At 36.6% G+C, this 13,366-nt stretch overlaps 1 protein-coding gene across 1 annotated transcript in view; it reads right to left on the bottom strand.

Moving 5' to 3' along the window:
• The window catches only part of LOC128581091 (protocadherin-15-like), a 724,065-nt gene that overhangs the window by 396,546 nt on the left and 314,153 nt on the right, over window positions 1-13,366 (bottom strand). Inside the window, exon 7 of the mRNA XM_053583500.1 lies at window positions 9,746-9,865. Coding sequence (XP_053439475.1) covers window positions 9,746-9,865 — 120 coding nt within the window. The remainder of the gene's footprint in view (window positions 1-9,745; window positions 9,866-13,366) is intronic.

The following is a 13,366-nucleotide window of genomic DNA, read 5'->3' as shown; positions in this document are numbered from 1 at the left end:
GTTCAAATATTGCAATTTGTGATTTCTACATATCATTGCTATTCAACCTTGGTGCCCATTCTGTGTTTCGATTATTTTCAGGCATTAAATACAAATATAGTCATGAGTCATGTAAGAATAGGGCTGTGATGTGGCCTAAATGTCTTGTTAGGCAATTTCCTTTGTTGTGCGAACCTCGCAGAGTGTATTTACACTGATGGAGAAGGTATACACTGCTACACACCTGGGCTATGTGGTATAGTCTGTTGCTTCTAGACTACAAACTTATACAACACATTACTGTGCTGAATACAGTAGGCAACTGTAACACAATGGTATTTGTGTATTTAAACATAAAAAAGAAACAGTAAAAATATGGAATTATAATCTTGTGACACCACCATCATATTTGCAATCTATAGATGATGAAAGTATCATTTAGAGGCATTTGACTATAAACTTAAAATAGTGTGTTGTTGGAAATATATACATATTATATATATATATATATATATATATATATATATATATATATATATATATACTTGTATGTTATAGGTTATTTTTTTTTCAGGCTGTATAACTGCTGTTCACATGCTTAGATCTGTCCTCTATCAGGAATGGAGTTTCTTCCTGGTAGCCCTCGGGTCATAAGAGCCGTCTCTAAAGTACCTTCCAGCATCACTGCTCTAATATAAGTAGCTCTCAGAATAAACGTTTTCACACTTTACAGGGATATAATTATATGATCGGTCTCTGATTCTTAAAAAGAACTTACATCACCCTTGTATTTTTCGTGCCATTTTAAAGACTGATAAAGCAGTTTCTCAATAACTGCAAGAAATCAGTTTTACTTCCAGCACTGAAATTGCTTTGTATTTGTTTGGCTGTTTTGTGCAGTTGTACAGGTGTGCTTGTGCTTGTGGGCACTGGATGAAACATTTACCTTATTTAAATCTACATTAGATTTCTGTAAAAGGGGAAGAAGGAAAAAGAGGAGGGGGAAAGCAAGAGGAAGAAAGAGGGAGAAGGGAAGAAAGAGAAAAAAAGAGTGTGTGTGGTTTTTAGAGTCACATAGGGGCTGTGAGGAAACCCAAAAGGAAGTATTGTTAGGGTGAAACTCAATTAAAAAGCAGTTGATTCAAATCTCCTAACTCAGGTCCCTCGTGGACACAAGCCAACACACACACACATGTGCGCGCATACAGTATGTATTATTAAAATATAATGTAATTTTCTTAGGAACCTACGTAGGCATAAGCAATCACTGTTTTTGCTTAGCTTGAAATATATTAATAACATCTGACGTTTGTATTCTGACTTACGTAGAGACTGTCATAGTGGTGATTTGTTAAAAATCCTTTCCCTTTGATCTGTGGTTTTAACTTCCTGTTTTAGGAAATTCAAATGCATTGCATGCTTACATGTTACAAAAGAAATTATTGTTTGTTCTTTCTCAATTCTCTCAAGTCTCTAGGGAGTCAAAACATTAGGAAAGAAGAACAATCTGCTCAGGAAGGGTTGACAAAAGATGTTACCACCGTCTGGAACACTGTTGTAATACCGCCAAGAAAAAAGCTGTGCACACACCAGGCTTAAATACCCTCATTACTTTTCTTTTCTTTTTTTTTTTTTAATTAAATCATAGCTGTGTACATTAATGAGATCATGGGGCACCATACACTGGTTTTATAGACAGTTTGACACATTTTCATCACACTGGTTAACATAGCTCTCCTGGCATTTTCTTAGTTATTGTGTTAAGACATTTACATTCTACATTTACTAAGTTTCACACATACCCTTGTAAGATGCACGGCAGGTGTAATCCAACCAATCATCCTCCCTCTGCCCACCTCTCCCCTCTCTCCCCTCCCTTTCCCCCTTCCCCCTATTCTTAGGTTATAACTGGGTTATAGCTTTCATGTGAAAGCCAAAAATTAGTTTCATAGTAGGGCTGAGTACATTGGATACTTTTTCTTCCATTCTTGAGATACTTTACTAAGAAGAATATGTTCCAGCTACATCCGTGTAAACATGAAAGAGGTAAAGTCTCCATCTTTCTTTAAGACTGCATAATATTCCATGGTGTACATGTACCACAATTTATTAATCCATTCGTGGGTCTATGGGCACTTGGACTTTTTCCATGACTTAGCAATTTATGAATTGGGCTGCAATAAACATTCTGGTACAAATATCTTTGTTATGATGTGATTTTTGGAGAACACTTAGAGTTCTAAAAATAGACCTGCATTCAATCCTATAATTCCTCTACCATGCATAGACCCAGAAGACCCTCATTACTTGTCTGAGTAGCAACAGTAGTTTACAAATATGTGCTGCTGTCTTCTCAGTCCACCAGAGAAAGCTAGCTGGAGAATGTCCTCGGTTTCCTCTTTAACACTTAAGGTAAAAATGCTGAAATTGCTGAATAAACATCCCTCTAGTCGAACATTTAGAAAAAAGATTAAGATAAGAAAAATGATATGATAATCTATTCTGTCAATAGCTATCAATGTTGCTGAAAATGGTATTTATAATATCAGAATTATACTTATTATATTTACATTTTTCCACATAAAGTGAATTATCAAAAATGAAAGTTTTAGACAGCACGGGGGTGACAAATTCTGAACCAATTGAAAAGTTGTTATTCATTTTTTTCTAAACAATCTAATTAGTTCAATGTATCGTGGACAGCCTTTCTTTGCATTATCAATAAATCACAAAACAAACAAACAACCCCCCAGTATTTTACTATAACTGTGATAAGCACACTACAAATTTCATAGTAGTGTGAAACTCTACTAAACTAAACTCCCCTCCTTAAAGATCTGCCAAAGCAACCTGTCGGGGGTTGGGGGGGACACTCTACTACTAGGTTCTAACAGAGGAATCAACTGGTCTTTAATGAACAAAAGGGGACCAGTTGAGAAAATGGACTTTTTGTTCAGATAAAACAAAAATGCTTCTGCTTTCCTTTCATAAGAGTAGCAACTGACATTCCTCGCTTGCCTAAACACAAGTCAGGCTTCTGAATCTTCTCCGAGGGACATCTACGTACTTCCTTAGAAAATCCAACCTTAGAAAATAACTCTGCTGTATCTGTTTAGCAAGAAATACCCCCATCCGTATCTGATCCCCCATGGTATCTGAGCAAGGTTGGTTTAGCCAGAATCCTCCCTTTTCCTTATGTTTTCACTTAGCAATTTCCCATCCACTGACCACTATCCTGCTCTTGGATATAAATTCTCATGTTCCCATGTTGTATTCGTCTCTTTCCCTAGTCACAAGTCTCCATGGCAGTCTTCCTGTACCCTTCTTGAAAGTTCGGAAGGAGGTCTTTCTTACCAAACTTTAGTGTTGTTAAACATTTTTCTTTAACAAGTGTCTAGCAGACTTTCATAATGAGGTACTTATTGCATTTTTTTTCCCTAAACATAAAATCCAAGAAAGCTTGAGTTATGCTACAGGAACAAATCCCTAAACTTTTATTCCATACTTAACTCTACACATCAACACATCAACACACATCAACAAGTGTGTTCTGTTTATTTGTGTCATTCGAGCATCCAAGCTAATGAATGTGTCACTTCAGTGTCTTTTTCTCCAATACCAACAGTGAAAGGGGATATGATGACTTTTACATTAGTTCACTGAGCTCACGTTTCATTAGTCAAAGCAAGTTAATATCTTCTTAGCAAGAATAGTATACTCCTGGCATGCTCTAAAGAAATAAAGAAGGTAACATTTTTGGTGAACAGCACAAATACTTTTGCTTTAATTGGGGTCTATCAGTTCAGTAGGTCTTTATCTTCAAACTGACTTCTTCTTTGTCTTAGAGATAATTTAAAACTTGCAATTTAAAAAAATGGTAAAAGAAAAGCTTGATTTTAACCACTCTGATTTTATTCATAGGTTTAAAAAGGCAGCTTTGTAATGGTGAAGAGTTTGCAACATTTGATTATAACTGAAATTTTACGATTTTGAAATGTAAAAATGCAACATCTGTCCCCACTCTATATACAGTTCCTAGTAAATTGTCTATCTGTATCGAGAGGAAAGCACAGGTAGGATAAGAAAGATCTTAATAATGCAAGTGACCATCTTCAGCTTACCCTATTTAGAGACTAGAATAGACCCTAGTCCTTTCTATTTTGTGTAGTTTATAAAAAATGTCAAAAATGCTTTTACAAAGGAGGTCTTTCTAAATGACATTTCAAAATTACAATAACATTCCACATATTGTTTATGTGACAGATTCTTAATTCCTGCCTCCAGATAAGCAACACATACCTTTGTGTAATCTTTTCCTTAAAGTGTGCCCAGAACCTATGACTTACTTCTAACCCATCAAACATAGCAGGCTATAAACTGTCACTTCTATGAATAGACTATGTCTTATAAGACTGTCTTTCAAACAGACTAGCTTTAGAATCCTTGCAGAAGTAATGAAGTAAGCAGCCATGTTAGCAAAGCCCATATGATGAGAAACTGAGAGTAGCTTCTAAGAGTTGAAAGCAGCCTCTAACCCAGTGATTGCAAGAGACCAAGGCCTCCGTGTCTTATAAAAATAAAGAAACTAATTCTGATAGCAACACATGCTTACTTGGAAGAAGATTCTTCTCTAGTCCACCCTCCATATGAGAAAAAATCGGTCAATCCCTTGATTGTAACCTTCTGAGCAAAGGCCCAGCTAAGCTGTGTCTGTACTTGTTAAACCACAGAAACTGAGAAAAGTTTGTGATGATTTGTTATATAGCGTAATAGATAACTAAGACATTATTCTATTCCCTAAGACTCGTCTAAAGGTCTGGTGATAACATACAGTACTTATAATTAATAACTTTTTCATTCTCCAACTAAATAACTTTAGGTGATAGTATATTTTGCTTTCTCTTATACAAGGTGGCAAAAATGTTTGTGTGCAATTTAAAGCTCCGTGTAATTTGTATTTTAGAGACAAATTAGCATGAGGGTACTTTCACATATAAGTTCATATATTGTAAAGCCTTATTCTCTGTTTTTATAGAAAGAGACTGACAGACATTTCCGTTTTGAATACTTTCTGCACTTCAGGCTTTCTTAGAGAGAACGCAGTCTGAAGTATATTCGAAATGTCTATGTTTCTGGTTATAAACTAGCGTAGGTGTCAGGCCAGCTGACAGCATATCACTGCAGATTCACAATCACGTATCTAATGAACGGATGTTCCCTTTTTGTTGTTGTTAAAATTTTGAAGTGCTCTATCATTGCTGATGTTGCCCAACATTTAGGAAAAACAGCATGATTCAATATCCAAAATGAGTCAGAATGGTAGTCTTCTGAGGAGGTGCTGAAGAAAAGAAGTCATTGGGAATTAATTATTCCACTTCTGTATTACTAATTAACTCCTTCTTGAGTCAGTCCTTCCATGAAAAGCACCTATATACGCTGGAAAAAACACCCAAAACAAACAAGAAATACCTGGCACCCTTGAAAAGAGAACCAAAGCAGGCATACTCCAGAAGGAACTGGACACTTGAAAGAAAACACGGGTGAGCTTCCTATTTTGTGGCAGCAAGCCTAAAGGAAGGCTGATTTTCACACTGTTAGTTATAACTCTGATAGAGAACCTTAAATATTTTTGGCCTAAAGAGTCAGGGTGTAGATTTTGGGACCACCAAACCTTATGGAAAGTCTGAGAGAAATATTGGAATGACAAAGCTAGAAAGTGGGAGAACAAAATTCAAGTTTTAAACTACGTCTAGTTATCTCTAATTGACCGGTATCCCACTCTTGATGACTGCAGACTACAGACAGAGTAACTAAGAAAAAATATAGACTGAACACCGATTTGAACTGTGATCAAAACAAGCAGTTTTCACTTTAAGTTTAACCAAATTATCTGCTAAAATTCAAAACAGAATAACATCTGTCAGAGGAATATAACAGAATCAAGAGTCCCTCCACAACATGATATTCTCAATATTCAATACAGAGTCCAAAATCATTTGATGTGATGCACCAGAATTATATGATACCTTTACAAAAGGATGGATGAAAAAGAAAGACCAAGGTTAGAACGAGCAGATGAAGGTATTCAAACAGTTTCTAGAACTGTATGTGTGCTCAGAGATGTTCAAATGTATGCTCACTATAATATAAATGAAATGATCAGAAATCTCAGCCAAAAAATATAAACTATAAAAATATGGAAAATGTAGATCTGAATTATATAACGAATAACTGAAATTTAAAAAAAAAAACAGAGTGGAGATGGCAGAGAATACAGTGGTTTTTGGATGTAGATCAATAGAAAATTTGCCGTTTGCAGACAAGTGATAAAAATATATTGAAAATAATTGAACACATTTCACATGGCTATAGAAACCTATGGAACAACATCACAATGGCTACGATGCCTGTATTTGGGGTCTCAGAGGGGGCGGAGTCAGAGCAGAAGAATCAGAAAAAGGTTGCGTGAAAATATTGAATACAGAATGATCGATAATTTCTTTAATTTGTGAAAATACATATTCAGAAACTCCAGAAGCTCAGAACTGCCCCCCCCCAATAAAAAGATAATTATGAAGAAAACTAGATCTCGGCATGCCACAGTCAAGCTGCTAAGTCCCCAAGATTAAAAGAACATTTTGAAAGCAGCCAGAGAAAAATGACACATAACTTTCAAAATACATGATTGAAATTTCCACTTTCTCTCATCAGAAATACTGTAGGCTGTTGTTTAAAGTGATCACAGAATTAATTAAAAACACGTTGCCTTACTCTAGGGCAGGGTTACTTCCATGAATGGTTATGAGGACGAATCAGGTAATGTGAACCACACGGGGCAGGTAATGGTTTAGCATATACGCCTGACTAGGAAGAGTGGTAGAGTTTAACTCTAGCGGATTGTTGCCTTATTGGAAGTCAGGACCAGTGTCGTCTTATTTCTGTTTACCAAGGGAGTGAAGAAAGCTAAACCGAATGTAAATTTTTGTGAGTTACAGATACTGGCTTTAATTTCAGTTAAAATAATTGGCGGACAAACAAAATGTCTGTGAGTTAAGTGAAACTCTTGGTCACTAGCATGTGCCTTCAAGTCGTGACTAGTATAGCACCAGGTGGACGAAAAACAAAGGAAGAACTGCAAGCACAACAGACGCTCGGTATTTTTAATCATTTACCGTACAATGCGAGACTAATTTGAAAAGAAAAATTGTGAGTGTGGTGTCAAAAGCCAGAACTGTCCACATTTTCTGGTTAAATAATAAGGTCGTTATACATACAGTTTGGTTTTGACCTTAAGAGATAAGCAGGAGAATATTAGGGGACTGTAAAGACAGATAAAATTAATAGAGATTTAATGGTGGCAGAATATAAAAATTAACAGGTGTTTTCCTTTACAGATTTTATGAGCGAAGAAACAAGTACTGAAGTTTACACTAAGTTCAAACAACGGCTAAAGGTGGATTCTGTCCCTCAGGGTTTGCCTTGATCAATGCTTTCCCCTCCAATAGACCCTACGTGTTAGCAGGATGTCTTATTCTTTTGCCCAATGCATTAGGGCCAAACCCAGAGAACTTCTTAATATATCATATTGATAATATATACAGGGTGGACATTAAGTTCATGTACAAGTTACAATACTTTAATGTAGTAAACTGCACAACTTCATGTCCACTCTGTGTGTGTGTATATATATATATTTCTATATATACATATTTATATATGTATCTTTTGCTTTGTTTTTCTTATTTCAAAATTACACGTAGATGATTGGCTATCTATTCTGTAGATAGCCAAAGGTATATGCTATATTTTATGGCAAATATTCAGAAGAAACACAGTTAACAAGGAATTTAAACCCCACAAAACTTCCAAAAGATACTTTGAAGTTGTATATATTTTGGTCTCAAACTATGGCTAAACATTAGATAGATTTATTTTTTATGCACACACTAAATATTTGCCTAAAATACATGGGCTGGCTGTTCTATATTTGCTGTGAAGTTTTAGTTTTAGAAATCAGAGAGTAAGATTAGAACGTGACCTTCATAAAAATAAGCTAGAAACATGGGCACACACAGTTACTCTAAAAAGGAGTAAAAAAATGAATGGTTTAGAAATAGAATGTACAGACAGTTGTTTCAACTTTTCTCCCCTTACTTTCTTCTTTGTGACATTCTTATCATGTCCTTATCTGCTGGTTTCATCTCTGCTCCAAAACATGTTGAGACACTTTCCTTTAGGGAAAAAACACAAATGCAAACAACCAAAAAAACTCCCAAACTTCCCTGAAACATTCAATAGAATTTTTTTTAAATGTTCATTCTTATTTTCCAAATGTTTTGAAAATTTTAACGTTGGTATTACAATGATTCCCTAAGACGACAGTTCAGGAAGAGCAGAGTGCGTGCTCCTATGATGTTATTCTTTAGAAATGACTGTCATATCCCATCACTTCACTTCACTGTGAATCTTTCCTTTTGGTCTTCTGTGAAACAGAGATACCACTGTCACTGATTTGTCAGAATAAAATGAGAAAACACATTCAGAAGGCCTTAATCCTCACAATAGATTTGTGAAATAGATGTTGTGAGTCCTCAGTCTGCAAGTTCAACAGTGTTTCTGTTTTTGTGTGTTTATTTGCTTTTGTGTGTTTATTTAAAGCTTATATGCAACAGTTTCTGTTTTGTGTGTTTATTTGCTTTTGTGTTTATTTAAAGCTCACATGCACGATAAATATAAAAGTGAAAAATAAAGGCAAAAATGTTAACTTTATGGTTGTGTATCTTTCTAACACGCACCATAAAAGAGAAACATTAATTCGGAATGCACACTTAAAACGCGGTTTGTAAAAGGGCTTTGGGTAGCCCAGGGCATTCTGAGAAGCTGCCTCAGGAAAAGAAAAAGAGGGGACGGACAGGCAGGACTTCAAGCTCTAGTTTCAATTTAAAAAATTCAGATTTTGTTGGGCGGCGCCTGTGGCTCAGTCGGTAGGGCGCTGGCCCCATATACCGAGGGTGGTGGGTTCAAACCCGGCCCCGGCCAAACTGCAACCAAAAAATAGCCGGGCGTTGTGGCGGGCACCTGTAGTCCCAGCTGCTCGGGAGGCTGAGGCAGGAGAATCGCTTAAGCCCAGGAGTTGGAGGTTGCTGTGAGCCGTGTGACGCCACGGCACTCTACCCCAGGGTGGTACAGTGAGACTCTGTCTCAAAAAAAAAAAAAATTCAGATTTTGTCTTTTTTTTTTGAATATTATATCACTGAAGGAAAGATACTTCATTGCCTAAACACAATATAGACATCCCTAATGTAGAAAGAATTTGGTCCTCTTTTCTACCTTCATTGCTGAGGTTGCCAGGATTTTAAGGACTTGTCAACAGCAGAAATACATTTGTTCTGTGTTTATATAGTGTGGCAGCAGCATTGGTATTAATTTTCAAGTTCCTTAAAGCAAATGCATGACGTTGGTTATACACTCTTCAAGGATTTGTTTAGAATGCTTAGAATGATTAGGAGTAAACACACACGAACTTAGTAAAGATTGCACATTATAACTATAAATACATTTTAAATTTTTGCCTAAAATACTACCAAAAATGCTCCTTTAAAACTATAGCAAATACAAATAATTCAAAGTTGATATAATTTATAACAATAGTATTATTACTAAAGTGCTTCCAGGTGGTAATAGAAAATACATTAAATATCTGCTGAAATAAAGATTAATTTTATTTCTCTTGGTGAAATTACACTGCAAACAGGTGTCTACATACCGGATCCTCTGGATTATACTGAATAACATATTCTATCTGTCCATTGGGGCCATCGTCTATGTCTGTAGCTCCATTGTCTCCTGAAAATCCTGTAAATATTGTGGTGCCAACAGGAGTGAGCTGAAAGGAAAATAGAAGAAAAGCTGTCACTTCTCATTTCATCAGCTGCACACCAGAAATGTTCCAGCACAAAAGCCAGCTCTTTATTACACAAAGGAAAAGAGAAGTCAGCAGTCTACAGCCTGAAACGGAAGCATTTCAAAAGAACAGTTGAGTACGTCACATCACATAGGAATCCCTCTGATGGCTCAGAGTATGAACTTCATGACCCTGCATGGGTGAACAAATAGAAGGTCCTGTTTCAATGTGAAAGCAGTGTTGGACCAATTTATAATATTAGCATCTTACCACATAGAGAGAAAATACACCTGTTTCTTCTCCTTTAAAAAAACTTGATTCATTGTTATCTATAAGCTAGATTTTAAATTGTATAAAAAAGTTAGTTTCTTCATTTTAATTTATTTTTCTTCAGGTAATTTTTTTGGAAATAGGATCTTGCTCTTATTAGTGCACGGCATAATCATAGCTCACTGCAACCTCAAACTCCTGGGCTCAAGCAATCCTCTTGCCTCAGCCTCCCGGGTAGCAGGAACTACAGGTACACACCACTACACCTGGTCATTTCTTTTATCATTTGTAGGGACAGGCCCTTGCTCTTGCTCAGGCTGATCTTAAACTCCTGACCTTAAGCAATTGTCCTGCCTCAGCCTCCCAAAGCGGTAGGGTTATATGTGTGAGCCTCTGAGCCTAGTTTAGTTTCTCTATTTTATTTTATTTCATTTCATTTCATTTTTTGAGACAGTCTCAAGCTGTTGCCCTGGGTAGAGTGCTGTGACGTCACAGCTCACAGCAACCTCCAACTCTTGGGCTTAAGTGATTCTCTTGCCTCAGCCTCCCAAGTAGCTGGGACTATAGGTGCCGACTATTTTTGTTGTTGTTGTTGTTGTTGTTGTTGCAGTTGTCATTGTTCTTTAGTTTCTCTATTTTAAAATTAAAAACTATTTCCAGGAAAGGAAAGAAATTTAGGTTGGATATTATGTGCAAGTGGCACATAATATTGAAGAAGAGAAGCTTGGGACAATAAATTCCCTGTCTACCAAAAAGAAATCTGGATATCAGTTCTCATGATATTAGTTGAATACAAATCCATCAGGTGATAGGAGTTGGAGACAGGAGTATGGCACATAAAGGCATGATTTGGCATTTAATCTAAATAACTAGCCCTAACACTTATTGAGCACCACCAGAGAATTACTCTTATTTTCTCTAAACTCTAGGTTATAAGTTTCTGCACAATGTCTCCTTCCCTTCCCTTCCCTTCCCTTCCCTTCCCTTCCCTTCCCTTCCCTTCTTCCCTTCCCTTCCCTTTTTTCCCTTGAGACAGAGTCTCAGTACAGGGCCATAGCATCACAGCTCAGAGTAACCTCAAACTTTTGGGCTTAAGCCATTCTCTTGCCTCAGCCTTTCTAGTAGCTGGGACTACAGGCCCCCACCACAACACCTGGCTATTTTTTGGCTGCAGTTGTCATTGTTGTTTGGCTGGCCTGGGCTGGGTTCCAACCCACCAGCCTCAGTGTATGTGGCTGGCGCTATAACCACTGTGCTATGGGTGCTGAGCCGGCACAATGTATTTTTATATCCAGAGTCGTTTTTCTCAATCCTTTCTCAGTCCTCAGGTGTGTACTGGAAGTATACTCATTAGTTAACTTACAAGTCACCTTCTCCTATACCATCCCTGACATATCAGTCCTCACTCCAAGTCAGAATATGATTCTTTTATTCTTGTACTTGCATTTTACACCTTATTTCTATAATCATTGTATTATGCCTTAGTACAGTAAATACATTCATTTTGGCAATAAATGTAAGCTCTGTGCCTCTACAAAGCAGAGACTTCACATTTTGCTCTGAGATTTGTGTTGTTAATTTCTTGACGTGATTTTTATCATGAAGAAATAGTTTTAGAGGAAAAGTAATGTCTCCTTCACTTCAATTTTCAGGGACTGCAGAGTCAAATGTCTACTGGTTTGTACCAGGAAATGTGAATGAGTTAAGCAAGAGTGATGTGACGGTGGCCACCCGGGGAGGACAGTCCATCTCTAGGTTGGTGGCTCCCATTCAAACTCAGCAAATTCTTGCCATAGTGGAATATGCAGTCAATGGTCCTGTGTCTTCTAATATTCTGATTCTATAAGAAGTCTCATGATTCTAACATTGGCTCCAGATTTCAGAAAATTAAACTATGACCAAAAACTATAAAGCCATTGACCCAACAACCACACTAGTTTACACTTTTTGATTTAGTAAAAGTATTCAAGTATGATTAAAGAAATAAATCATCAACACAAAAATAAAGCTAATTAGTATGTCCATGACCTTGCCTCCTTAATTTCTGTGGTGACAATAGTTAAAAACTACTCTTTTAGCAATTTTCAAAAAAATATTGTTAACTATAGTCACCATGTGGTCCCTTAGATGCTTTGAATTTATTCCTTCTGCCCGAGTGAAGGCTTCTATCCTTTGACAACATTTCCCTAGCCCCCACACACTGGCCTCTGGTAACCACCATTCCTATTCTGTTTTTATGACTTCAACACTTTTAGATTCCACAGATAAGTGAGATACTATGGAATTTGTTCTTCTGTGCCTGGCTCATTTCCCATAACATAATGTCCTCCAGGTTCACATGTGATTTTTAAATTATAAAATTGGATGACACTGATTTGTTTCCAGATACCTAGTTAAACAGTGTTTAGTAAAAAATTTTGTTGCACCATAAAATAAACTGTCATGGAGTTAGACTAAAAAATGAAAACAAAGCAAAATATGAAATAACAACAACAACAAACTTGTATTATCTGTCTGTAGAAATTTGGAAAAAGAAATTATTTCCCTGTTTTTCAATCTTACTAAATATTTGGATCTTAAAGTGCTATTGCCAAAAACAGTAACATTGGTAGTGTGAGGAAGGAATGTTAGATTCAGGAAGAATTTTAATATTTCCAGTCTCATTCATGATTAAATTTATGGAAATAGAGCAGCGCCTGTGGCTCAGTGGGTAGGGCATTGGCCCCATATACCAAGGATGGTGGGTTCAAACCCGGCCCAGGCCAAACTGCAACAAAAAATAGCTGGGCGTTGTGGTTGTTGTGGGTATCTGTAGTCCCAGCTATTCGGCAGGCTGAGGCAAGAGAATCACCTGAGCCCAAGAGCTGGAGGTTGCTGTGAGCTGTGATGCCACAGCACTCTACCGACCATGACAAAGTGAGACTCGGTCTCAAAAAAAAAAAAAAAAAATTTCTGGAAATAAATATTTATATTCTTGAAGTGTGTGGGAATAGATTGAAAGACTTCTTACAGTGTAATATTCGCAAATTTGAAGACATATTTATATAAATTCAAAGATTTAAACCATGGACAAGTTCTGTATTTTTATCTAGGTCACCAAATATGTTTTCAGCTTATAAACAGCAGTACAAAAATACTGGGGTCCTTTGTTATATTATCATCAATTAAAGTTTTTTCATTATAGACATACCTTTATCCATTTAGAAATCAGAT

This window comes from Nycticebus coucang, chromosome 3 (assembly GCF_027406575.1).
Source record: "Nycticebus coucang isolate mNycCou1 chromosome 3, mNycCou1.pri, whole genome shotgun sequence".
Lineage (NCBI taxonomy): Eukaryota > Metazoa > Chordata > Mammalia > Primates > Lorisidae > Nycticebus > Nycticebus coucang.
This window is presented reverse-complemented; position numbering and strand designations above follow the sequence as displayed.